The following is a 27,232-nucleotide window of genomic DNA, read 5'->3' on the forward strand; positions in this document are numbered from 1 at the left end:
GAAAAATCCGTTGAACCAAGGAGGTGTATGTAAATTTGAATGAGATTTATCCTTCATCTGGCGCGAATTTTTAAATTTCAGTGGCCCTGACATGAGCCCTCAGCAATCTTAAGGCTATATAGAAGAAAGATTGGAGGTTGCATGGCATAAAGACTCAAAAGGAGACCTATTTGGTTGGTGAAGTTGGTAAGGTGACAGTAGGGCTATGCGGGCGCTTGTCGCAAAATGGACACCGCGTCTGTGTAGTAGAGACATTGTGCCAGTAATGCTGGCATATAATGATCTGAGCAGGCATCCCAAAGGCAACATCGACAGCCCTGTTTATTAGTTCTTTTCGTCGGTCTTCCAACGCACTTTCTCACCAATTCTTCAATGATTGGAAATATATACCGAAAGGCAGAAGGGTTCGTGATGTGGAATGATTAGGGAAAGGAGAGGCTTATATATTAATGGCTCATATACAGAATTTTTTTGGAAAATCATTTTTGCATTGAAATCCAATTGGGAAAATGGGCCCGCTTTAGAAGAACCTCGATGACGAAGAAGCAATATCGCTTTTGCTGGGAGATGCCACCACAGAACAAGTCCCAAAATGATATACACTAGACAGGTGTATGCAGATAACGTTCCATAAAGTCTTTTTCTGCGCCCTCACGGTGAAGAAGATATCTGCACCAATCGATTGCTTGGTGGGGCGAGGTTTTGCTTCTGGCGCTATCGTTACAACCCCTACAGTCGCCAACGTGCATCTGGGTGTACTGACCGTCTGCCCTGGGGTATGCTCTCCATTGTGTCTTGTCTATTCTGATTCAATCAATTAAGAGATCTCATCCGGAGGCTCAGGCAAAACCCGAGGTGGCATCCGGAACGGCCATGGTGAGCTCGACATCCAGCTTGATAATTTATGCGACAGGAGCGAATTGGATATAGCTAGCGATGCCACCAAGAATATATAGTCTCAGTCAAAGAGAAACGAAAAAGAAAACCAAGGAGGCTCTGGGGACGATTCTCGCACCATAAACCAAGAAGCAACACGTCCATACACGTGGATATGACGACGATGCCCGCATTGAAGTTGTACAGACGCCAGTACTTAGTCAGTCCACCGCTGATGAGTCGAGAGCCCATTTACGTATTCGAGCCTGGCGCTGGGAGGTCATGATCAAAGCGACCCGGTTGGCAATAATTTGTCGAATGGACTATAGTAACACTGGTATCACCTCTTCGTTAGTCCTGGCAAACGTGGGTAGTGGAAAGTGGGCGATAGCAGTGCCGAACAAGAACCCGAGACAATAAACACACACGTAGTTGATATCTCAATATTAAAGAAGAGATTGCAATATTAAAAGAAAAGGAAAAATAGGGGAGGGGGACCCACCTATTTGGGATCTCATTACGAAGGTAGAGAAATGTGATGATAGAAAATGTCAAATTGACGATCAACTCTGTCCAGATAATGTATAGATAGGGACTCACGAGTCTGTGAGATCGTTTTCGAAATACTACGAATCTGATATAGCACCTTCTTCGAGGCCCCAAAAAATTGGCCAAGGAAGAGGGCAAAAAAGGTCGCGAGATCGATCTTCATGATGAGCGCTGCTGCGGTGCAGTTTCGAGGGATCCCATCGATATAGGTTTGTGGATTATTTATTTCCAAATCTACCCAGCTAGATTTAACTTTGTAATCAAGCGTGGGCTTTGCAATAAAAGGGGGATTTAATAGCGAAACACACCAAGGATGAAGGATGACCGAAAAAAGTCCTTTGCTTTCTCCATGGTCCACCAGGAGCGGCATCTGTGGAGAATACCGTAGACCATCATGCTGTGGCTGCCATGGTAGGATTAGCAATCGCGGCTTCTTCCATACCGAGTCAAGTGTCGCATAGTCGCTTGGTTGGCACTGTGGGCATCGCTAATGCGACGATGAGCTTGGCGGTTTGGGGCTGCGTTTTCTGCTTTCTTTGCCTCGTCATTAACCAACCAAGAAGGGTGATCGACGCGATGACCGGCAGCTGCTTGACATTGTCTGCTCAGAAGAGGCGGGCCTGCTCTATCTTTAACGGGTCGAAGGTAGGAGTGGCTGCGTGTACGAGAACCGCCTGGCTTGGTCCTCTCAATCTGGCATTTTCGCCGAAGGCGTGGCGCCAGCACCTCGAAGAGAAGGAGTTTCGTGCGGTTTTGACGAGGCGTTTGATATGCTCCAGCCGTTCAACTTGGACGACGATGTCGCCGCTTGGCAGGATTGGCCGGTCGAAGCTGCAATATCTTGGCCAGCTTTCGACTGTAGGGCTTGGTTGACTCGCTGTGTGCTGAAGCTAATTGACAGCGATTTCATCGGTCGTATGATCTTGCGAATTTGTGGTGATTCGATAGTGATCGGGAGAAGAGAATCGTATAGTCCGAGATAATAGTTGCCCTCAAGAGCCAGACGCGCAGTTCTCCGACACGTGGAGTAGCGCGTCTCCGGTCGTATTTCACTTCAAAATTAGATTCGCAATTCCACAACCACACGGATTATAAGTAGAAATTATAGAGAATCGAGCTGTTTCGCAGGCCTTGATTATATGATTCTGGTGGAACTTGTGGATCCTGGCATCGTTGGCATATATTTTAAAATTGGAAGTGAAGAACGAGACCATTGATGAAAATTGGGCCATCGATAGGTGACACTGTCGGTTTGGTACTGACACCCGTAGAGTGTCTACCTTACTATAGTATATCTACAGATATCCGATATCTCGCTATGCTAGGCTTTGATCCAAGTGTCACTCCAAAGTATCGAACATCCACATTGCCAGTTTCGACGACTTGATCCTCATATTATCTACAGGGAGTTTTTTTTTCCTAGACAGAAAAGATACAGGACGGGCAACGAGCACCGTGGCCAACAGTAGTTGTTACTCAGGTACACATCCTGCCCACCAAGCTAGCATTGAACATCGTCAAATCGCAACCCCAGAGCGGCAATCTAGGCGCAGACCGGAGGGTCGCTGCGCCCAAGCGTTTGGCTTTCTTTTGGTGCCTCACTCTTGGCCGCTGTCGCCCAGCTCTTGTTTCTCCGAGCTCGATGTTTGGCCTGGCATTACATGGCTGGACTGGAGCTCTTGACGAGTGGCTTGCCGCTGAACAATCTGCCCTTCGACCTCGGAGTCTTTGGTCAACAGCCGGACCTGATAGACACGACGATTCATCTGACCAATTCGGCGAATCCGTCCAAATGCTTGCTCCTCTGTGGACTTGAGGAGGCTAGGCTCGAGAAGGACGGCGTGGAAGGCGCGAACACAGGTAAAACCCAGGCCAAGTACACGGGTTGTGCTGACCAAAACACCAGGGCTTGTCACCCGATCGAACTGCCCGCGAGCGTTTTCCACGAACCGCTCGGACCCGGTGTTCATCTCATTAAACGCATCAATGTATCGCTGATTCCTCTGGGGCTGGCCCGACAGAAGAAGGACAGGGTGCTTCTCCGGAAACGCCTCGGCGAGGCCCTAGAATACATCGATCACTATCAGTCAGTGAACTACATCCAAAAATTCCCGGCTTGTGGGGCGACGGCTTACCAGGTACGTGATGATAGCGGCGACAGGAAACTCGGACATGACCAGTATCTTCGCGTGTTCACCATTGGAATCCCGCTGGAGCCCTTGGACTAGGGAGCAGAGCTGCTTAAACTTGGCGGATCCCTTGAGAATGGACCGGAGGTGTTGCTGGAACGGGGAAGTACGGAACGATCCCCCTTGATTGTGGGCCCAGGGCTGCTGGTTAATATCATCCAGGGTCAGCGGGAGGTGCTCTTGCCGCGACACTTGCGCTAGCGCGGGGAATGTGGTGAACAGCCGGAGTCGATGGAGGATATTTGTGGCCTTGTCGACGGTGCGTGTCTGGGTCTGCCTGTACTCTTGCTCGAGCTCCATTCGGAAGGCGCGGCGCATGGCTGGGTCGAGGGCGCAGGCGATGTCCTGCCTCTCGGCCTCGGGAAGGGTAAGGAGGTCACTGCCAAACCATTTGGAACTGACGGTGCGCCGAATAAAGCCCAGCGCCTGGAGCCGCCGCCGGAATTCCGACACGACCATAGCGGTGCGCCTGTGGTCGCGCGCGGAGATAAATTGCCGTCCCAGTTCTTCAAAGTCAGCGCGCGAGCAGCGCGCGAGCTCGGGGATGTCCTTCCACGCCTGGTCCCAGAGGCAGTCGACGTATCGGGCGAGGTCAGCGGGTGAGATTTCAAACGGCGTCCCGGACAGAAACCACAACCGGGTCCCCCCTCGGAAGCCCTTAAGGACCTCGTATGTTTTGGCTTCATTGCGCTCCTGGTGGCACTCATCCCGAAAGGCACGTCCCCAGAGGGCACCGCACACCGATCCCGTCGCATTACTTCTATCGGATGCGTCCTCCACCGTGGCTTCGCAATTCAGGGCGTCGGCGACCTGGGTGCCATACGACTGAGGAGTGGTAAGGACCACGAGGCAATCCTTGCCCCAATTCCCCGTCCATAACTGGGATCGCTCGCGGGGGAACCGCCGATCCTTTGCGTCCATCCACTCCTGGATGAGCTCCTGGTCCCTTGGGCAGAGCTGACGGTCCCCTGTCCCCAACAACTTCTGCCACGCCAATGCGCCAGCTAACTCACGGGCACGCGCAAAGCGGAGGCTATGGTGGCTGGGATTGTTCTGCGCCAATGTCTCCCAAGACCGAACGTCGGACCGTTGCAATGCCCGATTGTCGCGGTGGCCAACAAGAAGGGTCATCTGCAGGCGAGGGTGACCTGTGTTCACCACCTTGTTCCACTCCTGCCCCCAGTTCCGGAGGAGCTGTGCGGGCACCAAGATCAGGGTCGGCCACGCGAGCGGCTTTATTGCAATCGAGGGCCCCATCTCGATACACGGACAACAGATGGGGAGGAGGTGGGCACTCGGGCAATCGGCTGGGTCACTGGAAAGGGTTCCTTCCGGTAGGTGAGGGGGATGGCCTCCAGCGGGATCCTCGCGGTATCGAGCCACCGGGAGAGGACGCAGACGGCAAGCGTAGTAATGGTCTATATCATAGTCAGAGCTAGGGCACTCGACTCTTTGGGCTGCAGCTTACCTTTCCCAGACCCATTTCATCTGCAAGGAACCCCCCATGACGCCTTCTCTCCGACCGAAGCATGTAGAACGCAGCGAATGCCTGGTGCGGCTTGAGAGAGATATTGAGGCCATCGATTTCAATCTCCCGACTAGGGGTCTGGCCCTCCATGCCGCGGAGCTTATAGAAACGCTGGCACATCCGCCATAACTCGGGGTCGTTGAGCCGATCAAGCTCAAAGTTGGCAGTCACCTCATCGAGACTGGCGGCCACACAAAAGTCAGTCATGCCTTTGTTTGGTTCTCGAGGCGTCCAAATCAACGTACCGCGTGTTTTTCGCCTGTCCCGCCTGCGCGAGCAATGTCTGTACAAAATCGTGTGCCCCGTCATTATCTAGATCCTCGCTGTCATCCTCGTCCGAGTCATCGCCGGCATCGTCGGTGGTGTCGATGATGATTGGCGCGTCACGGGTGTCGCCAGTCATGTCTTGGTTCGGCAGACTGATGGTCTGGATTAGTGACTGCCCTTCTTTCAGGTTCGGCGCTCTTTACCTTGTCTCGCCAGGACGGCCACTTCGTGAGGTACTCATGATGAGGGGGTTGGGGTTGAGTGAGTTCTGTAGCGCTGGGGAGGTCTCTCTGCAGATGGTGATGGTCGGGGCAGGAGAGATAGCGTTGAATCCGGATGGGGTGGAGAGGTACTAAGTGAGAAGTATGAAACGGAGGCAGAGAGCACGCAGAATCAATGATGCCGGGATTCTCACGCCAGAGGTGAGGTAAATGACACGACTCGGTTCTGACTGGTGCCAATTATGCTCTATGTCTATCCGCTTCTCTTGCCGCCTCTCTTGCTTACTGTGGTCCGCAAATAGACGGTTTGCAGCTCTTGCGTATACATGCTTCATTTTTTGAAAGCTGTCTGCAAGATCTGCCAGTTCTCGGGGGTTGAATTCGGCGCAGATGCTGCGCTAAATCGGACTGGGTTTGTGCTGCAAGTTCAGTAGCTTCAATTTCAGCCTCAAAATACAACCCTCGCCGAGCTGCGGGCTCTGTTGTGTTTGGATCTTGACTTATGGATACTTCGACGAACACCACGATTCGACTGTGGCAGCGAGATTATAGAGCTTGAAAGGGGTAGAGGAGTCGATTCATGGAAGATCTGAAGTGGCGACGACGTGTGGAGATCTCAACGAAGATGCTGTAGAACTCCTTCGGAATGAAGGATAAGCCCCAATCATTCGAGAGAATCCTCAATCGTACGCTGCTTGATGATATTTCGCCGAATTTGAGGGGTTTCTAGCAAAAAGCTTCCTTTATCTTCGACGAAACACCCCCACCTCGCAAGCTCGTTGTTTTGGCGTCGAAAATATGATTTATATGCTTGGAAAGGCTTACCGAGAGGTTGGCAGCGATGAGTACGTGGCACAAAACAAATCTGAATAGTCGAATGTTCTTCATAGAATGCGATAATTTCGTGCATGAGGCGCAATGCCCATCCATAATTAAGAGCTTTTTTTTGCCCTTACTCAAGGCGATCCTTGGTTGAAGGGTGGAAGTGCTGAATCCAGTTGAGTACCAGTTCGTCATTCGTATACCATTCAGACTCTTTAGATATTCGATAATTTTCGGCAAGATCTGAATCATAGCTTCTCTCGAGATGGTATTCGCTTGGGAAGACGAAGTAGAGAGGAAGTGGAAAAGAACAAAAAAAAAAAACCTTCCGCCATGATACATTCAATAGCCGCAAGTGATTCTGCTTAATCGTACGAATTGTGGGTGGAACGTGTAAGGAATCTAGCTGTATAGCCCATCAATAAGAACCTCTTCTTGTTGTTTCTTCAGTCCTTTATAGGTTCCCTAGCGCCGTGCACGAGCGATGCGATGATGAATTCGAGAATGAAGTTGTTGGCAAAGAACGTCGAATTCGCGCCAAGACACAGATATTGGGCTTTTCGACGCGCTTTGCGCCTTCGCATGGTTGGATGATTTGATTCTCGAGAATTTGAGAAGATTTTGGCATGGTAGATATATAGATAAAGGTTCGAATAAAGAGAAATTTCACTGTTGGAATGCTAATCATTGTTGCACTGTGGAGCGAGCACCTACACCGATAGGTGTGGGGCGACCTGAGGGCACGGCTGCCTCGCTGATGTCGGATTAATTGGCCTTCCGCTCCGGTATGCCCTGTCTTGCATTGAGGAAGGGAAGTTGCAATGCATGCTAAAGAAAGATGTTGTTGGCTTGGTTGATAAGATTATCAACACGCCCTGGAAAATTGATCTCCAGGAAAATTGGAATGTCGGGTGAATACAATTTGCCATACAAAGTTGTTCGGATCTAAATAGCAAATATCCGCGGACAGCAAATATTTGCCGCCCGAACCCCAATTCAACAGTGGACAATTTTTCTGGAGTCCTCCCGCTGCCTCCGCTGCTGCCTCGTGTCACATGACACCGACACCTTCATAATCAGGCGTCAAGAGTCTCAACACGCACCCATGCCAGCGCGCAGCAAGTATCGAAAAATCAAAACAAAATGAAAATGATTTGGTATGCAGCGAATTCATCCGCAATCGGTTTCTTCTCACCCTGCAGTCTCATTGGCGAAATCAGAATTCATCAGCTGATTCGATATCGAATTCCCTTCCGAATCTGCCAGCCCACATGCTGCCATGTCATCATCGCCAAGGGCCCCGAATCTGACAACCGTTTCTTTTGCATTCGCTTTCGATTCGAATATCTTCGCCAGACCACGTCTGTCAAATAATTCAATGAATTTGAACTTTGGCATTGGTTTTGTCAATCCATCTGTCCCCAATGTGGCACCCGGGGCATACTAGAGTTTGATTTCACCTTGCTGGACCTTCTCTCAAATCCAGCGCCGGCGGACATCGCTTTGGCCTGCTGTTCTGAGCCATCTCGATCGCGGACTGCCTGTCGCTGTGCAACTTCAGAGCTGCTGCTGACTGAGAGGAGTCGTAGTTCTCCCAGCCGGCGTCGTAGCCAGATCCCGACGCTGAGCTTCAGCCATAGCCATTCTCTCCTTCTGCTAAAGACCTTGGCACGCGGCCGTGTCGCTTGGCTGCCCATGCTACTGGCGCGCCAAGGAAGAAGACATAGCCGCTGAGGCAGCGGCCTATATCCGGGCAAGTAGTATATGAAGCATCCACGAATCCCTAAATCGAACCCATTCCATCCTCAGCACCTTTGTTTCCATCGGAAGCAAGCCCGTAGTGGGCTTTCGATGAGAGGTATTCGGCAGCTCATCTCGCAGTGGAGAAATGTTCGTTGTGGGATTTCGAAAAGAAACGAGAGGCAACTTTGCCGTTTCGCTCGTGGATGTAAGCGACGGAGATGTGCCAGGCAATGTTTCTTTCTTTTTCCTCCTGCTAGAGGTGTCCGTTGATGAACTCGCCTCCTTTGTCAGGTTGTAGACCCACGACTGACGGCCACGACGGAGGCACAGGGTATTAGATCCCCGGGAGTTGTCGAGGAGCTCAACGGCGCTTTCCTTGGGCTTTGGACCGTCTTGCCTGAAGCCCTTATTCTCCGGAGCCTCATCAGGCAATCTGTTGACGCTCTAGTTCCTCCACCACGATGGGCGGCCATGTGGTCGCCCGCCGGTGTCGTGTAGTACGGGAGACTGCGCCCTCCCGTACGGTCGCCGAATGTCGGGGAATCGTGGGGCCCATAGTTTGTCTCACTTGTCGCGGATTCCGAATGCAGAAACGTCCGGTCAGAGTAGGACGAGGCCGTCGCGTTTGTACTCTGCTGAAATCCCATTATCAGCGAGTTTATTGCCGCTGAGATTCACTCGAATGTCGGGCACGTACATGACTTCTGTAAGTCGGATTGTGAATGTGGTGCCGGAGGTTGTAGAGCCATCCTCAATTGACATATCGATGTCTCCGATAGCTCCTCGGACCGTGCTCTTGCCCACAGCCAGGTTGACTGCAATGCTATTCTTCTGGACAGTTGTAGGGCCGAAGAACCTGTAAAAAGATCATATAGCTGTCGCAGACCGTAACTCGAATCAATTCGGTGGGATTCGGCGGCCGTATTTCGGTCGCGTAGGCTTTGAGAGCCTCTTGAGGAGCGGAAACGGCGCGTTTTTGGACGCCGTCATCGCTATTGATAGCGATAGACGTCTTGAAGGCCAGACTGAGGAATTTTATCGAGCGATTCAACCTTCTTCTCGCCTCTGTTCTTATCGTTCGAGCGAGATGCTTCGGTCAGAGTTCTGGGTATTTGTCCCAGTCTCGTGGCCAGGCTCCCCGCAGTAGCCATAGCGCGGTCGGTGTGCCAACAGCCAAAAACAGGTGTGCCCTATTAACAGCCGGTCGGTGGAAACCGTTGTGAGCGCGCAGTGTGTGATTCTGGTTGTTCTGGGATTGTACACCGGCCTATGTCGAGTCTGTTATATGCGAAGAGGTTTTCTTCGTTCCTTTGCAAATCTTCTTACGGGATCTCGCTGGTGATTCAGCGAAAGTCGTACAGCGAATCTGGATTCGGAGAATTGGTATTTAATCCAAATGTGGCCTGAACCTCTAAATGTGGACCGAGGTAAAATCAAGTGTTCATCTACCCACTTTCAAATGTTCATTTGACCTGCAAGCTCAGTCCGCGGGTTACAGCCAGGAAGGGGGGCCAAAAAATGCCAAGGGGGGGTCCAACAGTCAGGATAATATTGGGCCCCCCTTAGCTGGGTGCACCTCAGTCCGGATAAACGGAGGGTGATACACAGGGGATTGATAATCAAACCGCACCGTTATATTATACAGTACCCTATTACAACGTAGTTGCCTCACAAATTCTACGCACCTTCGACATAAACTGGATGCAGAACCATTCTTCCTGTCTTTGATGGGCTGGTTGAGATGACGTCGCAACGAAACATGACCCACCTTTGGCTTTTGGTTTAGCGTTCATTTCCGCCACACATTATTGTTAGCCTGAAGAAAGTACCACTATAACGAGGCCGTTTAGAAAGCTGAGGCAACGGAGTATTCGATCGACTAAATACTGCTTTAATATTGATGTTGAGAAGGCGGTATTTGGAAGACAATGCCAGTTGCTTGTATTATTTTGTTCATTAAGGATCCTTCAAGGACGCGCCATCAATTCTATTACCCCGTCTGCCCCAGCTTCGATTCCATGAATATACTTCACCCCCATCGCCTTTGGCAGCACATCTTCATCTGTGCGTTCAAGGTTCAAGACAGGCTTATCAGCCCGCTCGAACCCCAGTACCATGTCCATTCGCCGCAATCACGCCTCTAACCACTAACGACCTACTTGTCTCTGACAAGTCGACCGCCATTCAGCATTACCGAAGAGAAATCTGCAGAATTCGACTCCCATCGACCCCACAACCGCTTCGCCTTGATTTTGGAGGATTACTCCCAAAGATACGAAGATAAAAGCTTGGCGATCTTCAAGCCTGATGAGATCCCTGTCTGCGTCTTAACGCCAACGTGACGTCTCCTTTTATCGAGCACCTCAAACTGAATACCTGGCTGGTAATGTGGGAGAGCACTGTTCACTCCCGAGACAGTCAATTACACAATTTAAGTCTCACGCGCACCGGTAAGCTTGCCACAGTATGAGGATCATCATGATGAAGGCGGATGTTCGGAGGGACTATTATGCAAACTTGGGGCTTCAACCTAGTGCTGAGACGGAGGGTATCAAGAAGCACTTCAGGAGACTGGGTATGTGAGAGTAATCTCAGAGAACGTTAGCTGACAGCGCTAATCTGGCCACTAGCCCTCAAATATCATCCTGACGGGAATCCAGGGAAGGAACGAGAGTTCAAGGCCAAGTTCCAGGCCATCCAAGTCGCGGATGAGATCCTGAGTGATCCCAAACGACGGCTCAAATAATACAGATCGCGGGCGCGCCGGCTCCGGCGAAGTGTATGGAGCCCCCCAACTCAACTCAGCGAAAGACAGAATCGGCCGGCTTCACCTCTGCAACATCACCGCCAAGGACAGAAAAGCCTTCGTTCAATATATGGTTCCGTTCGGCTTCGAACGAATGCTCAGTGGGCGCTCAAAGATACGCAGATCATGCGCGGGCCGGGTCCCACCAATGGTCGAAACCTCAGGGCGAGGCGCAAACGAGAGCGGATGCGTCGGATGAGTTTCGAGACTTCCATGGTACAAAGGGTTCCAATACTGTAGGATGGCGAGCTGCCGACACTAAGACCGGACGTGCAACACCATCGTCTGGGCGCACACTGAGACAACAGAATGTGCCCTTCGGGAATCTGCGCCCAAAGTCGACCTACGAGTCCTTCAAGGAGAGTATGAAATCACAGGGCCCTGCAAGCCCTGACTTGCCTAAGAAGAGGAATTGATTTGCCCCGGGTACTGCGGGTAGAGACGAGCCCATGACTCGTCTCCACTTCAGCTTACACTAGCGACCCGAGTAGACGATCAAGATCAAGCAGCATGTACTTCAACTCTGTACCGCAACCTACCGCGAAGAAACCAGCTACTCGTGACCCACGGCCATTCAATAGGGAGCCCAAACGATATAGCGCGAGTTATGCAACGACAGGAGGCGAGAGGATGTTCTTCACAAGTTCTGGGATTGGTTGTTCCGCGACTGGGCGCACCCCTTCAGACACATATAGAACATCGAACTCCAGCACGAACTCGCCTAGTTTATTCCATGACCAACATTCGAGACACAGGGAAAGATCATCAGCCAATAATCAAAGTCGGGACCGCACGGTCAATGAAACTGACTCAGCGCGGCCTTGGAACTTCGAGGCATCCCGGTCTGAGTCCTTTCGTCCCCGTTTCAGGATTCAGGCTCAACAGTCAGGCCCACAGGAAGCTACCGCTCCATTCGCACAGGCGAAAGTCTCTGCATATCAGTGGGCTGAGAAGCTACGTGATATCTTATTATACCCCATGTTTTCTGTGATATGGGATACTCGAACTTGGACCTCTAGCAACAGGATTAGTAATCTGTCTATCTAGGGAGTTTATAGAGTCATACCGCGCAGTCTCGATTTGTTGAGAATTTCAAATTTGCGTAGGACAAACACTTCCTTTACCTTCACTTTTCTGCTGCCTTCAATACTGGAAGTTTGCAGCAGGTCGAAAAGCTTCTTGAATGGAACCTTGAATGGGATCTCTCGTTGAATGTCTTGTTCGTGGTCCCCACAAAGGATGTGCAGGAGGAGTTTCTTTCTGTCTTTTGGTTATCAGCGACGGAAAGCTCTGTGAACTTGGGGCACGTACCGTCCTCCGCCAAGTCTTCTACACATGTATGGTGGATGGTCTTGGGCCACCAAGGGGGAGTTGCAAAGATGAGGGCTTGCCCACCACACAGTTCGACAACCCATGCATACAAGAGTTCCAAAGCTTCTTGTTCTTGCAAACTGTAGAAGACCCCTTTATAATATTCCTGGAAGGAGGCAGCATCGTCCAGGTTGTACTTGAATATTAACTTCTGAACGACTGCGCAATCCTTCCGCGATAGCTGAGATGTGTTCCTAGCTCGGGTCGGCATCAATCTTGTCGCTGTCGCTCCAGTTGCCCAGATCGTCGCTTCACTCCAGTTTTCGAACTCAGAAAATGGAAATGCAATTTGCGATGGCTCGACCGATATATCTCCCGAATTGCCAGTTCGCTCCTCGGGGGCACTGTGTGAAGCTTCAGCATCAAATAAAAACACTATTATTAAACTCCACCTGATTCATACCTTGCTGACTTTCGTCCATATCCAGCCATCAAAATCTTCGGATAAGAACCAGTACTCCCTTTGGGCTCATCGTATGAGCTCCATAAACATGGAGAATCGATATCGGAAATGAGTAGGGAAGAGGAAGAAGAATGATCGTGACTGGACATGTCAAGTAAACAGTGATGCCTGGGCGGTGCAAAGAGAAGGACGAGTTACTGCCTTTCCGATCGATCATTTCCTGTCTCCAGAGGAGAAGACAAGGAGTTTGGCAGGGTACCAGCTTATATTTGAACAAGCGCCCTTAATTGAGCTGACACATGCAGGTATTATTATGGATCATGTTTGATTTCGGCCAATCTGGTCTTTGACCTACCTAACCGAGCACTAATATCCGGCGAAGATCGGCTAGGGCGAGCTCTTATAAGCCCCCAGCCGTAATTACGATATTCCATTAATTACAGTATAGGAGGCTCTTGTGGCAGGCTACTATGATCTCAATAAAATTTCCTAAGATAGGCAGGATCTCTCAACTTGAGGACGGCTCTTACGATGCCGGTTCAATACCTGACTTGGGTGGTCCATTCCAAACTGCATATGAATATATATCCTTTAGTACTAGTAGCGATACGATAGTCGTGTAGGTGCGAAGTCGTCGTATACTAGCGGTCGAGATGATATTCGCCGCGAAAAATGAGATAAGGAGGGAGAACGAAGCCGTCAGCAGCGATACTTTCAATAGACGTAAGGGATTCGTCTTTCTCATTCGAAGGATTGCCTCGTTGTGCTTGCTGTGGGTTAGCTGTAACGACCCTTTGTATCTTGTCTTGACCAAGTTAGAAGTCAATTTCATCGAAGTTATAGATGTTTTTTGCCCCAATTTCAGCTACATACGGCTCTAGACGATCGAACCAAGCTGCTAAATACCCAATATCCTCTGCTTTTAGACGGCTTCTCTCGATTGGTTTTTGTTTTATCAGCTGTAGGTCTGGTGGGAAGCGTCCGATGAAGCGATATGCCCAATTCTTCGAAACGCGTAGCGACGCGTTGTCCGCAGCGTTCCGTTTCAAAATCTGATTTGCGCAGTCCTCAATCATGCTAATTGTAGGCGAAACTTGTAGAGAATCAAGATGTCGAATCCAGCGAATAACTGCTTTTTCTTGCGAATCGTCAAGTGCTTTGTTGGTGGGAGTAGTAGCTGTTCTTGATAGACGACCATGAATTCTGGCGCGAAGTCGATGATAGGGAACGTCGAATTCGCGCACCAGCGACGCGATTTTTGGTTTTTGATCGCGTTTTGCTGCTTCGCAGGCCTGATTTAGGCGATTTTCGATATTTTCGTCGAATTTTGGCATACGGAGTATATGATGAATAAAAAGAATTTGCGTATCGGTGTAGAGGACCAACAGCTGAAATGCTGTGGGTCCGACTCGAGGAGACGGCTAGTACCCCGATCAATACTCCGCTGATAGAATCAATTTTCATCCCAACCTCAACCCTACCACCAACTATATAAAGTAAATAAAGTGCCCTATTTGGCAACAGGGCACTTATTACATGAATGACGCCTTTCCCCACAGTTTGAGCACTTCGGTGGCGCCTTCTTTTTTCTAATTGGTCCAATTCCCCTGCTTTCATTTGATCTCTGCATAGATTGCTGCATTGGTGCAGCGATAATTCGAGGGTTTAGTAGGGGTAACCAAGCTATATCAGATGAATCTAACCCAATTCGTCAAAATGAGTGGATTTCAGCCAATGGGATTGATTCTTTTAATAATATTAAATGAGCCAATCGATATAGCAGTGGGTTCGATGGCAGCAGCAGTGGTGGCAGTGGCGGCGGCGGTAGTAGGGTTGCCAAGGGCAACGGGGTAGTGGGGGCAGTAGATATAGTAGCGATAAAAGTAGAGCAAAAGATTAAACTGGCAGGGTAGTTGTAGAAGAGAGAAAAAAATAATATATCGAATATGGTATTGTAATTATATGGTGACACTAGCCAATGAAAATTGATTATATCAGCGAAAATGGTTATTAATACTCATGACAACGGCAGTAACCAAGGGATGCCCCTGTCAAATTTTCCACTTTTTCGGATTAGCGTTGCTGTGTCCGATTCCAGGAATAATAAGGATGGTTTCGAAACCTCTCTCATATTCATACACGGATTGTTTTGGCAAAACATCATCAACGAACCGTTTCAGGGCGGCGTGTTTGCCATTAGATTGGTAATTTCTCTAAAGAAAACAAGTTACGAGTCACCTTGTAATAAGTAAGCATGTAGTCTGGTGCTTCAATTGATGCAACAGAGACCTGAGAAGTTGGACAAGGTTGATTGAGTGTTCCGTTGCAGTAAGCATCCTCAGATTATCAACTCCGAAGAACCACTTCAAGGTCTTGGCAAGTTCGTCTTCCTGGCGTTCAACCCGGATCTTCTGCAGGGTTTCCGTGAAGTAGTGACTGTAGGTAATCGGATGCCCATGAGTAGCTCCCCAACTTTCAGCTAACTTGCGTAAATTTGTGTTGCTTGCAGTGATATAAATCGCAGGCAAATAAAATCTACCCCTTCCAGCAATTGTCTTTTAAATTCGCCAAATACCACAGATTTAATGAAATTTCTAGGGAAGGATGATGAAAAGTGTTTCTATTGGCTATAGACAGGCTGTCTCTCCTTGACGAAAAGCAAGAACACAGTGAAAAAGCAAGTCGTCTCCCAGAGCCCCTATTTTGCCGCTCGTTCTAACTGAAGTATAGGTGTATCCTTACACAACTAGCTCAAGCTGTAAGGATGGACGATCGGGTTTATATTGTTCGCTTAGGGTGCTTGACAGCGAATACGGGAGTTTATTCAATAAAAGAATGGCTAACCGCGGGATCACGCCCCCAAGGGTAAAAGTCATCAGAATAGCGGCGGAGCTCTTGTAAAAGATGATCCTGCACAATTATTCTTTTGAAGGGAACTATTTGTCTAGAACAAGTCATCAGTTTCCCACCTTTATCGTCCACGTGGGAAACTCAGCTCACATCTCATTTTCGGCTTTCAAGACACGGTATATCTCATGAGGGAAATTCTCCGGAAGGGAGCCAGAGTGGTCGCTTTGATCGATATCAATAACGATATGAAATCTCGACTTCGCGCTAGGAGAGTCGCCGGTCGGAAGCTGGAAGTGCCAAAAATGTTTGCCTTGGTCTGCTTCTTCCACAGGGTGTTTAGCAAAGGCCAGGTATGCTTTCACGCATGCGACAATCTCCGGATATAACATATTTGGAAAGTGGCTTTCCCGAAGTCGCAATATCACCCTCTTGGGAGCCATTGTGAAGTTCGAGTCTAAGCAGGGTTGAGATGTCATTTAGCATATCTGACGTTCCACGACTTTATAACTTGTATATTGCTCCTTGACCGCTTATCATGACTAATTAACCCCTTGCTTTCTTAGTCAAGACCAACAGCCAGCACTAGGGGTCTAAATTCTCTGTTGCACAAAATGTAAGGTTGGAGGAGGGAAAGCGAGAGTACTAAGCTATCATATATTAAGCGATAAATGGTGCCACAGCAGGAAATCAAAATTGCGAGGAACCTTGGTTCATTTTAGTTGGCTAGGGGTTTTTCAAGAGGACTACAGAATGTCGATATTTCTAAGAATTGATAGGCTATGTTGAATTTCTGGCTTATTGGATTCCTTCAACATAAAACAGAATAGTTCAAGGTTGCCATAGGCATATATATGTGCAAAAAGCCGAGAGACATATTTACTAAAAGCCAAGTCCGAACTCCCTCAGCAGCCAAATAAAAGACGACCGGCCTACTAACTCTGTGCAACCTGGGCAATCATACAACTCCAAACTCTGAGTCATAGGAGCTGCTAGGAGTGAGTCCACGGCAGGTTGGACACTGGCCTTCATGGCCCCTATCTTCGGCAAGCGATAGTCGCGGAAGATCTCGAAGCTTTCCACTTGCGGGAAGGCAGTAGGCTTTGTCGGGACGCTGTTCAGAAGCGTTGCAGCGGAGGACTCCAGTATGGTAAGTACAACCACAGCCATTTTGACCGTTGTATTCTCTGTATCTTAACCAACACATCTTTTCGAATGTCAGTCAGAAGTAACCCTCGACGAATGTTTAACGTCAAAACACCTCAAATAAGACTTACTTTTTATTGTTTCGTACGGATAGTAGCTGGTAATCGCTCTCGTTTTGCGATGCGGTACTATGCTGTTCAACTGGAGTAAGATAGGGGATCCAAAAACCTTATATATCTTCGCAGGTGCGCGATTTTTCTATTACATTGCGGTCTGGTGGCCTCTTTGAGAATCGAGACATGACCCGTGCCAACTCTCTTACGACTTCCCGATCTGTAAATGGGACAACACCTAACGTAGACATACGAGAAACTTCGAAACGACCGGTGAACATAACGTATGAGGGGGTGGTTGGGTTGTCTTTCCCGCCTAACATCAAAATCTGATGCAGCCTATAGCCAATTAGGCCAGAGTCAAATGTATCCCAGGAACAGCAGCTCACTGACCTACAGCCTTAGGCACAGAAGTGAAACCTATTCTCACACTGCTATCCAGCCCATCGGGCCAGTCTAGACCGGCTTTGTATCATCTTTCCGAGCTCTGTCACCTCCGTTCCCCTACATCCCTTGATATATTAAGCCATTTTTCGAGTGACTAGAGTCGCCTTCTTCCGATGCTAATCATTCCGGGGAGCAGAATCGTTCTTAGGAGCCATTAGTATAGCTGAGCTTTCATAGGTTTGGCGTTAAGTAGCCCCTATCCCAGTTACAATATCGTTGCGGCGTTACTATTATGACTAATCAGCCAGACGGGAGCTTCCACCCGGTCTGATTGGGTGATTTAGAGTATTATAGTAGTCTCAGACCAAGTGTGTATTATACAGGCCACATGAAAGTAGACTTTGGGTCTGGGTGTAACTCTGTTACTGCATGCTAAGCTGCTAAATTGCTATTGCAAATTTCAAAACCTCTTGATACATCCCAGAAATAGCAATGCGAATTATACCTAGTGTATTCCCTCGTGTAACGCTATACCCCTGTATCGAATATTCTATTCCTCATCGATCAAATTATCCAAAAAATCGGACAAGTTGTGCAAATTTGCTTCACTTGCTGCACGAACCTGCGCCACATGCAAAAAACAGTCGCTGATGCAAGCAATTGATTTTTGAGTCTTCAGAATAGCACGCTTTTCCACAATAGTAAGCTCGCTCTTGTATACCTCAGCGTGTTGTTCTGCAAACATGGGTTGTTTCTCACACAGAAATTCTTTCTTCATAAAAAGTTCTCTGCTTTTCGTACATGCACCTGACACAATTTCTAGCACGAGATCCTGGAGCGCAGACTCATCCCAAGGCTGGGAAAGAGGTATGCGTTGTACAATAGCATCAAGAATCGTTGCACTTTCATCTGTTTGGCGCTTAGCAGCCCCTATTGCAGCCGGGCGATAGTCGCTGGAGTCATTGCTATGATCAATAAGCCAAATTGCAGCTTCCACCCGGTCTGATTGGGTAGCTCGGAATAGTATAGATGATCTCAGTTGCTGAGGCAACAAAGCGTGCATATGGAGCCACTCGAAAATAGACCTTGGGTTAGGGTGAAACTCAGCTACTGCATGCCAAGCTGTCAAATTGCCGTTGCCAGTTGCAAGACCCATTGATATATCGATGCCTCGGGCCAACAATCTGTTCGCCAAATCGACAGTGACGTACTTGCAAACAGCATAGATATGCTTCACCCGAAGCGTTAATGAGAGGTCTAGGTCTGGAACCGATTCAAGTCGATCCCAACATATCTGAAAAACTTTCGCGTCGGTCACAGTCTGTTGGAAGATTGTTGTATGATCTTCAAGCCCAATTGACGGAAATTCGAGCAATTCTTTGGGTTCCGCAGAAGAGATTAGGCGACATAAAAGCTCTTTGTTCTCAAGGCAGGAAGCAAGGGCAAAGAAGCTATAACCGTGGTTGTTATAGTAAGAAGGTCGAATTACCCGGCGGTCAAGCATAAAATAGAAACAGTCCGTGCATTCAGTCAAACTCCAGGTAGCCAGATCCCTTTGTCGTTCGGGGTATAAAGGGATCTCGTGTTGATTGCTCACGGCATCCTCATAGTTGATATAGAGGTTCCAACGGGTTCGTACCATTTCTCGGATCCGTAGGCTTCGTAAGAAATGTCCAATCTCTCGTCGAATACGTAGATAGGGGTTCGATTCGTGTAGTAGCAGTCGAAGTTGATACAGAGCGTAATGGGAACCAAGAGGCTTGGAAAAGAAATGTGTTTCAATAATATACTGTAGGAGCTCAGGCGGAAGCCGTTCAAGCTGCTGGGGAAAGGCCTCAGGATGAGTGTCTTGGATAAATTGCATAGCGGATATGGATTGTGTTGTTCGAAATACAGGGGAAGGAGATGATTTTGGACTTGAGTAAAAAGTCAGATCACCTGGTCCTCCTTATAGAAGCCCCAATATTATTGTTTTTGACTAAAAAGGCCGCTTATAGAAGTTCATAGCTCTTAACTTTATATTCTAGCTAGCCCGTCTATATATCCTGGTCTCCCAAGAGATACGCCCACAAAATAATTACAATAAATAATAAAAGTCGGGATGAAAATGGCCTCAAACCAAAAGTGTCCTTCCTGAATACACCTAAAAACTTCCTTTGGTGTGTAGCTACCATAGTTTTTGGGAAGAATGCAGCGTAGGAGCATTCAATTGATGTAAACTTGCTGATAATTATTTGCTATACGCGTAAACTAGTAAAGAAAAAGTTCCCAATATGAAATCGGCTCAGACTAGCGTACATAAGTAGTTATTCCAGAGAGTTGGCATCCAAATATAATGCCTCAGTAAAGTGACTAATTACCTGCGAGTGTCCTCTGCCCTCACAATTATATCAAGATAGGAATTCTTCAGTCGCTCAAACGCGTCGAGGATACTTTGCTTCTTGCTTTCAAGCATGACAAGCCCTTCTTGCTGGGATTTCTTATCATCGTATGGAGAAGAATCCCGGACTTGTGCCTCTGTAGCCCAACAAAAATCAATGTGCTCATTCGGATTCAGCTTGATGTCCCCCTCTTCCATGCCGACTGGACACTGCTGTTCGTCGCACCACGTTCGTTGGGGATGTAACTGTTCACGGACGGCCGCGCAGAAGGTGTATCTGGCCATCAGAATACCCTTGTGTATCCAAGAATCCCAGTACACGTAGCGATCAACGCGTGATATATGCAAGTTGACCTCCTCTCTAGTCTCGCGTATCGCAGTGTTCAGTAGATCTTAGATCTTCGCCGGGATCATGACTTCCTCCGGGCGTCTCCCAACTTCCACCCCATGAGTTATCCTTTCCTATGGTGTGGTCCTTATATGCACGCTGACATAGGAAGACGTATGGCTTGGTTGGAGGGTTCCAGTGGAATATAATGGCGCTGGCAGAAAATCGCTCAATGTCGGGTTGCTTTGCTGGAAGGTCCGTAAAAGGGACGTCAACTTCTTTGACTGGAATGATGGAGAAGGCCATAATCTGAGGAGGGAATGGAAGAATGAGCTTGGAATGGGTGGAAAAATAAGCTGAAGGGAGGGTATGCCAACTTTTATAGGGTTTTTTCTCTCAGACTTCTATGTAGCATCAAATATTTCAAAGTACGGGGTCGTAGAACTACTCTAACTATCAGAAGCTTCCATCGTTTTCGCTCCGGATACCGCGGCCTCGAATTTGGCATATGGGGCTCTGGTTTATGATGCTACCTATCAAATTTTGCTTATATTCATCTCTGTTCCCTTGCCCTTGTTTTGCGCCACAATCTCTGGAGAATAGCGGCTTAACAGTGTAAATAGGTTACCCGTAAATAGGAATTCATTTGGTTGGAGATTATATATTCATACATTCACATGGCATTGGATCCACGTCAAGTGCTTCTTTGGAGGGAAGGGACTTTTATGATGGTTTTGTGAGAAACAAATCTAAAGATACAATATAGCAACTCCAGTGAATACTCCCGTAAATAGTATTTTCTAGAATTGAAGAAGCTGTAAGAGATCAGAAACTCGCCCCATTCGCTTTACAATATACCCACCAAACTCAGGAAGTGAAAGCTCCAAGCTCCAATAACCGTGATACACGCGGTTTTCCAGACGACACGGGCTTAGGCACTCTACCACTGCAGTAGATAACACCGCCCCGTGCTGCCGATAATGAATGTCTCTTCCGTGTCTCCAAATCTTGACCTTTCTGTGCAAAAGTGTCACCAGCCGAGAAAGTTGACCCTCCTCGCTCTTTTCAAACTCCTCTTCCATGATTTGTTTCTGCAACTGGTCGAGAATATATGGCTCAATCGTCGAGCAGATTGTAAAATATCCGGCCCCTAGCTTTACCACCAAATACATCTCTGGAAGGGAGTTTCCATTCCTGTCACTCTGGTAGAGCTCGTTGCAAAAGGAAGAAAGGCCAGAGTGTATTGGTATAAAGATAACACCTGTAGGTGAAAGCTTTTGCACAATCACCACGTCTATCCTATCTCAGCGACAAGTAGTATTAAGCCAATGTTTTCTGTACTTACCTGTGTTGATTGCGCATATTCCTGTCGATGCTTGGTTTAAAGTATCCACGCTGCCTTTGATGATATTAGTGAGCTGAATAATATGCGCATTAGCTTACTTACCATCTAGAGTTCCGTTCAAAGGCCATGGACTTTGGGAGTTCCAAATTGCAGAGCCAAGGGGTTGATACGCGGACGATTGCATTCTTGTAGTTCACGAAAGAATCGGAGAAGACCTGATGATTACACGAATCTGTCTGGCACGATATGGGCTTCGCAGGTATACATATATATCACTGAACCGTGATTATATGGCGACCTATGCGGGATATAAAGATTAGATTGAAAATCGAGCTGATAGAAGAATAATGGCATAATATTTTATTGTGGGTCAATATGTGGAGACTACCTAGCTGTGTATAGAAACCCTATCAATTTAATGATATAGGACACTACCGACACAATCAAAAATTGCTTGGTTTATTAGGAATCGATATAGCAGATCGACTGATCAGCGACATTGGGGTTATTTTAGAATACGCAATTGAAACTAGCCACTCAGACGTAAAAGGTATGAAGTGTAATTAGAACTAGAAACACAAAGCCATAATATGGATTCTGAGTCTGATCGAAAAAGTTGAACTAAGTACATAAATGAGAGTTTTGGTCAGCCCAGATAGGTCGCAACCTGTTGGATTTTGAACAAAAATGTTAAGTAGGCCATATGCCGTTCCACCGTCCACTAGTCTTGCTGCATAACAGAGTTCTTCTGCTTGTACCTGACCCAGTCTTGGGCCTTTGCAACGGCCTCACTAGGCTTATCCCTGAAATTCATCAGATAGTTATTGATTTCCGCCGCAGTAAATTGACCAGAAGGGACTATCCCTGCAAATTGGTCACAGAGGCCTAGGATGCTCTTCTTCTTTGCCAAATGATCTGTCGATTCCTTGCTAGTGTCATGCGACGAGGCAAGTGTGTCCTCGTCAAGCGTTCCTTCAAAGAACATATAGAAGAGCTGTTTAATGCACGTTACATCCGCAAACCCAAAGTGATAAGATTTGTCCACACGACCTGGCCGTGTTAGAGCTTCATCGAGCTTTTCAATGTGATTGGTGGTCATAATAAGGATACGACCCTCACGTGCTCCAACGCCATCAAGACAATTCAGAAGGGCTGATAAAGTAATCCCAGCGGTTTGGTCATCCCCAGAGGAATTCTGCAGCTCACTATTATTGGAATGTCCTGGAGTATTTAGATTGTTCACTCTGCGGAGCCCGGCAGTGTCCACATCCTCGAGAAGGACTATGCAGCGTTCTGGGAGATCTTGGAAAAGACTCGCCAACCCATCCTCATCAAGCCTCGGAGAGTTTAGGCTGATACAATATATATCAAGCCAAACGCACCCAGCTATCGCAAAACACATACTAGATTTCCCTGTTCCAGGGGGACCGTAAAAAATGTAACTTCGGCGGTAAGGAAAGCCCCGAGACCGATACCAGACTTGGCTTCCCGGGCTCAGGAATGTCTCGATATCCTTCAGGAAGTTCCCTTTAATAGATAGATCCAATGCCAGCGTTGATAGTGGACGTGGAGGCCTTGAGGTAGTCGAAACCCAGCTGACTGTTTTCTGTTGAGTGATACCGCGATAGATTGTGATTTTCTTCTTCTTCCGTCCGAGGGAGGCTCGTTGTACCTCTTGTAAGAAAGTCAACAGCACTTTTCTGTTCCAAAAACAAGTGTAAATCGTGACGGTTTCGGCATTCGCGAATAAAATATTGTTACGGTTTTCGTGTGGATATCGACAGAGAGCGAGGGTGTATCCTTCGTACCGGAAGAAATGTAGCTTATTCCTGCTAGGAGTGCAACGGATTGGCTTTATGTCCATCCCCCTTTTTAGAGAGAGCCAGAAACTCTCTCTATCACTTTCAAAATTGACTTGGTCTTGGACAGGATCTTCATTTTCGTCCCCGTCGTCTTCCTCATATTGCCAGGGGAAAGTGATAGCATCTTTTGCTCGGGCAATAGAACGCCGGCTTCGCTTCAATGAATCATTCCTTGACATCCATTGCGTGAACTGGGTATGCAATCTATCTTGGTATGGGATCTCGATAGATGCGGTAAAGCAAAGGAGCACTTGTTGGAGACTGTCGAGGAACCGAGGAAGGACAAAGCCGAATAATAAAGGTAAAACGGCAAGGATGAAGAGGTAAACCGAGAATGAGGATATGTCGATAGGAAGATAGAAGGAGACAATTCGGGCAAAGAGAGAAAAGCCCGGAAATAATGACTCAAGGGCTGCTGGCAAGATCTCAGGTATAGTAGCGCTTGTATTGGCCATTGTTCGCTAGTTAAGTTCGGTGGTCAGTGTTGATTAAAATTCTGATGAGGAAGGGATGGAGCTTTATATAGGTTTCCCAGAGCTAGAATATTGTTCATCTTGGTGCTGTGCCAGCTTAGGTCGCTGTGTATGTGATGTTCTACCCTTTGATTAGTCTTGAGACTTTATTTTGAGACCGAATTCATCGGCCAGCCAAGGAAAAGGATTTCGGCAGCGGTCCACCCATCCACCCACAGATAGATCAAGATCGCACAGTAGGTAATGGCACTATATAAACAAAAAGGGCAAAGGATATCAAGGATCAAGGTAACTAGAATCTAGATCTTGTGTCATGATATGGCCTTTAGCAATTAGACTGCAATAGACTTCTGCCAACAGGAGAAGTACTCCAGTTTCTTATGTACCAGTTCTGCTATGGCGAAATTGGATGTCTTGATTCGCTGTCAAATTTTGTATCCTGCCGCTGACTGTAATTCCCAAGAAGAGAAGAATTTTATTCACAAGATGCGCTATTTTACGGATAGTTTCTACGGATGGGCAAAATAGTGTATAGGTGACACGCTAGTTAACCTTATTTACATGATAACTGCAGTGATGGTGCTATTTTCCAAATTCAAGGACACATGATGGTTTTTCTGAGAATATATGCATGGAATCATTTGGGAAATAAATGAGCCAACCTAATAATATTTATGCTGGGAAATGTTTGCCAGGCAAACATTTTTCTTCCTCTAATTGGTGATTCAACTGCTGCGAGACCCCACAATTCGAAAACTTTGAACAGAGCGGTGAAAGTCACAGCAGGCCAATAAGCGCCGATCGTGTCACGTGAAAGTGACCCTGACAAGCTGTTTCTCAGTTAGCAAGACTTGCCTGTCATTTTTTTGACAATAACTCACGAATTAATAACGGACTTTCCTATCTTGCATCTTCCCAGAATTTCTTCTATGGGCAGGCTCATTTCCTTGCACTCAAATCGAAATCACGACGACGACACCTTTTACCAAAATGGCAGCGAAAGACATCCTTTTATCCCTTGATCTTGGTCTAAAAGACTGCTTTTACCGAATTCGGCGCGAGGTTCATCATGGCAGCAAAGTCATCTATGTTGTCGTTAAATCATTGGACATCATCCCGGAAGAGTCCCAGACCTATGGCCCTGCTGTGATACGTGAGCTGTCAAAGCTGAACGTTTGGTACAGTGCATGGAATACTCTTACAGTCTTTAAGGATGAGGGTGGTGTCCGAGGAGAGCCCGACACTTTCGAGCCACACGCCCTATCAAAAAAACAGATTCTTGGTGACTACGACTTGCTCAGTATTTTTGAACTAAAGGTCATTGAATCGGTTAAAGTTCGAGTCTTCCGTGTTGAATGGAAAGGCAGGAAGTGCTTCTTGAAGATTGCTAGGTTTGGCTTTGAACTCGATTGGCTAGCACAGGAGATTAAAGTGTACCATGCTCTAGCCCAGAACACACCTCCTATAGCGCCAAGAATCCTAGGGTACGCATTCGAGGAGCCATTCCATCGAGTCGTTGGCTTTGTTTACGAGGAGATCATTGGGCGTCGTCCAGAGATTATGGATCTCAAGACGTGCCAGATAGCTCTACAACAACTTCACGATCTCGACATACTACATGGGGACATCAATAGGGACAACATGTTCATCACACCGGATGGAACAAAGTTTATTGACTTTGAAGATTCCTGCATCGGTCCTATGGGAAATGGAGAAAGATGGAAAGAGCAGATGAGCAATGAAACCCAAAGCCTGGCAGAAAAACTATTGGATGAAACTGGGAGAGGGCGTCCTTTGACACTGGGGAATGGTGCATCATGATGTGAACCCTTTCCAATGGCTTTATTGTATGCGTTAGTCATGTGATGGATGTTTGGAACTTTACTTACATTACCCTGTTTTCAACCGCTAAATAGGCAGGTGCGGCACTTGTGTGTAGATATCTTCTCCTCTTGGTATTCCCACTTCCCAGAGGCACACCTTTCATCTTCCATTCCGGCGTGGGTTGGACACTTGACAAATTCACTGTTGATACTGTGTCCACAGGCATAGCGGATTTGGTATTGGGTACAAACGTCGCGTTGCGGAGGCATGTTGTATTAACGTGTATGGGAGAGTTGATGGATTGGAAATGAAATCAGTATAGCTAAGTTTTCTGAATGGATTAACAAGAGGGGGCGGGGTTGAAGTACCTTTTATAAAGACTGGGGGAATAGATATCTCCAGGGCATTGCGACTCGACTGAGTTGGTATATGGAAAATGTTGACTATTTGCTGAAGTCCAGTCTGAAATAACTCACAATCTGCCAACCTAGAATTAGGCAGGTTTCTGGCGTTCATTCAGTTAATTCCTTACTCGGCTAACTAAGATACTTGCCTTTTCTACAGCCATTGGGGTACCTAGGAACCTTTACAAGGAGGATAATGTATTGAGATCTCTTGAATTAGGTGCACAAACCATACAGCTGGGTATATTGTCAAGTGTCAAATGTAAAATACTTTTTATTCAGCAGTCTCGCTAATCCAAGCTATAACTATACAGACCGCGTAGAACAATGGGACCGTACGACTCACAAATGTTCGGGCACACACAATCGCCGATGGATCTGGGTGGTATAAAAGTTTTTGGTTTTATAGATTGAAAATCCAGAGACTATCCACTTTCGGAATGGGCCTTTCCTAGTTCGGACCGTATTTAGATGCCTTGTCATCAAGCAGTAATTGTTATATGCGTCAGTGGAACAGGTCATATTAGATGTGATCATCTGTCGATCTGAGAGGTGGTATTTTACCACCAAGGACAAGCTGCTTCAGCGTCCGGCAAATCTCCCTCACACTTGTATGGTATGTAAATTGGGCTTATTTAGACTTTCCGCGTTGTAGCATGCCAGTACTAGATGCATAAGCATAGAGACGCTCTCAATAGTGGTCTCTTAGATAGTTCTTCAATGGATCTCAATTAGTTCCCTCAGTACTAGTGCGTACAGATATCCTGAGATTCGACATCATCCTTTATTATGCATAATAATGCCTTAGCTTGCCCAAGATACCGTAAGAGTGTATTGGTGTTTTGGTGGGGCTGGGGATTCCTGTGGGAAAAGAGGTACTGTACGAACACAGCAACAGGCTGCAACTGTGCATTAAATATCACACCCGATCCAGAATAATGGGTCCCATGCTGTGTTTTGGTTGGCCCATCTGTTGCCGCCCACGTTGACGACCACAGGGGATAGTCACAGCTAAAGGGGAAAGAAGGGGCGTATGAATATACTAGGCCTTGGATATGGCGGCTGGTATTCTTGGCGGTCATGCCATGTGACTGCGCTCAGTTGCCTGCATGAAGACCGTGTTGCTTATTGGTTCATCAATCCTAGTCGTCTACTAGTTTGGTGTCTAGCAGGGATTCTGAACATGACATGGTCAGCTGAACTCAGGGGTCCCTGATCTGGCCTATGTATGGCGTTCCATCCTGAAAGTCTCCTTTCACAAGCATTTCTCAGCTTGATCTCACCTCAAACGATGGATATTCTGACCGTTTTTGAGCTATTGCGAAATGTACCAAGTGATACTCTACTC

General features: G+C 47.5%; 10 protein-coding genes across 10 annotated transcripts; 3 read left to right on the plus strand and 7 right to left on the minus strand.

The window, feature by feature from the left end:
• Positions 1-3,023: 3,023 nt before the first annotated feature.
• On the minus strand, positions 3,024-5,545 carry NUU61_001548 (uncharacterized protein; the record flags this gene model as incomplete). Its single annotated transcript, XM_056652130.1, has 5 exons — positions 3,024-3,488; positions 3,561-4,808; positions 4,886-5,032; positions 5,083-5,323; positions 5,388-5,545. 5 exons carry the CDS (start codon positions 5,543-5,545, stop codon positions 3,024-3,026), a joined length of 2,259 nt encoding a protein of 752 aa, XP_056515397.1.
• Positions 5,546-7,643: 2,098 nt separating this feature from the next.
• Positions 7,644-8,149, minus strand: NUU61_001549 (uncharacterized protein; the record flags this gene model as incomplete). The annotated part of the gene is made up of 2 exons (XM_056652131.1): positions 7,644-7,815; positions 7,923-8,149. 2 exons carry the CDS (start codon positions 8,147-8,149, stop codon positions 7,644-7,646), a joined length of 399 nt encoding a protein of 132 aa, XP_056515398.1.
• A 646-nt stretch (positions 8,150-8,795) lies between these two features.
• Positions 8,796-9,346, minus strand: NUU61_001550 (uncharacterized protein; the record flags this gene model as incomplete). The annotated part of the gene is made up of 2 exons (XM_056652132.1): positions 8,796-9,051; positions 9,222-9,346. The coding sequence occupies 2 exons, from the start codon at positions 9,344-9,346 to the stop codon at positions 8,796-8,798; spliced, it is 381 nt and encodes a 126-aa protein (XP_056515399.1).
• Positions 9,347-10,673: 1,327 nt separating this feature from the next.
• NUU61_001551 (uncharacterized protein) lies at positions 10,674-10,941 on the plus strand (the record flags this gene model as incomplete). Its single annotated transcript, XM_056652133.1, has 2 exons — positions 10,674-10,770; positions 10,826-10,941. The coding sequence occupies 2 exons, from the start codon at positions 10,674-10,676 to the stop codon at positions 10,939-10,941; spliced, it is 213 nt and encodes a 70-aa protein (XP_056515400.1).
• A 35-nt stretch (positions 10,942-10,976) lies between these two features.
• NUU61_001552 (uncharacterized protein) lies at positions 10,977-11,417 on the plus strand (the record flags this gene model as incomplete). The annotated part of the gene is made up of 1 exon (XM_056652134.1): positions 10,977-11,417. The coding sequence occupies one exon, from the start codon at positions 10,977-10,979 to the stop codon at positions 11,415-11,417; it is 441 nt and encodes a 146-aa protein (XP_056515401.1).
• Positions 11,418-11,606: 189 nt separating this feature from the next.
• On the minus strand, positions 11,607-12,804 carry NUU61_001553 (uncharacterized protein; the record flags this gene model as incomplete). Its single annotated transcript, XM_056652135.1, has 4 exons — positions 11,607-11,722; positions 12,068-12,265; positions 12,313-12,716; positions 12,776-12,804. The coding sequence occupies 4 exons, from the start codon at positions 12,802-12,804 to the stop codon at positions 11,607-11,609; spliced, it is 747 nt and encodes a 248-aa protein (XP_056515402.1).
• A 3,700-nt stretch (positions 12,805-16,504) lies between these two features.
• On the minus strand, positions 16,505-16,792 carry NUU61_001554 (uncharacterized protein; the record flags this gene model as incomplete). Its single annotated transcript, XM_056652136.1, has 1 exon — positions 16,505-16,792. One exon carries the CDS (start codon positions 16,790-16,792, stop codon positions 16,505-16,507), a length of 288 nt encoding a protein of 95 aa, XP_056515403.1.
• Positions 16,793-19,624: 2,832 nt separating this feature from the next.
• Positions 19,625-19,846, minus strand: NUU61_001555 (uncharacterized protein; the record flags this gene model as incomplete). Its single annotated transcript, XM_056652137.1, has 1 exon — positions 19,625-19,846. One exon carries the CDS (start codon positions 19,844-19,846, stop codon positions 19,625-19,627), a length of 222 nt encoding a protein of 73 aa, XP_056515404.1.
• Positions 19,847-22,042: 2,196 nt separating this feature from the next.
• Positions 22,043-23,638, minus strand: NUU61_001556 (BCS1 and AAA domain-containing protein; the record flags this gene model as incomplete). Its single annotated transcript, XM_056652138.1, has 1 exon — positions 22,043-23,638. The coding sequence occupies one exon, from the start codon at positions 23,636-23,638 to the stop codon at positions 22,043-22,045; it is 1,596 nt and encodes a 531-aa protein (XP_056515405.1).
• A 1,008-nt stretch (positions 23,639-24,646) lies between these two features.
• On the plus strand, positions 24,647-25,477 carry NUU61_001557 (aminoglycoside phosphotransferase family protein; the record flags this gene model as incomplete). The annotated part of the gene is made up of 1 exon (XM_056652139.1): positions 24,647-25,477. One exon carries the CDS (start codon positions 24,647-24,649, stop codon positions 25,475-25,477), a length of 831 nt encoding a protein of 276 aa, XP_056515406.1.
• Positions 25,478-27,232: the final 1,755 nt, after the last annotated feature.

Source organism: Penicillium alfredii, assembly GCF_028826965.1.
Source record: "Penicillium alfredii strain IBT 34128 chromosome Unknown utg000002l_segment0_segment0, whole genome shotgun sequence".
In the NCBI taxonomy this organism is placed as follows: domain Eukaryota; kingdom Fungi; phylum Ascomycota; class Eurotiomycetes; order Eurotiales; family Aspergillaceae; genus Penicillium; species Penicillium alfredii.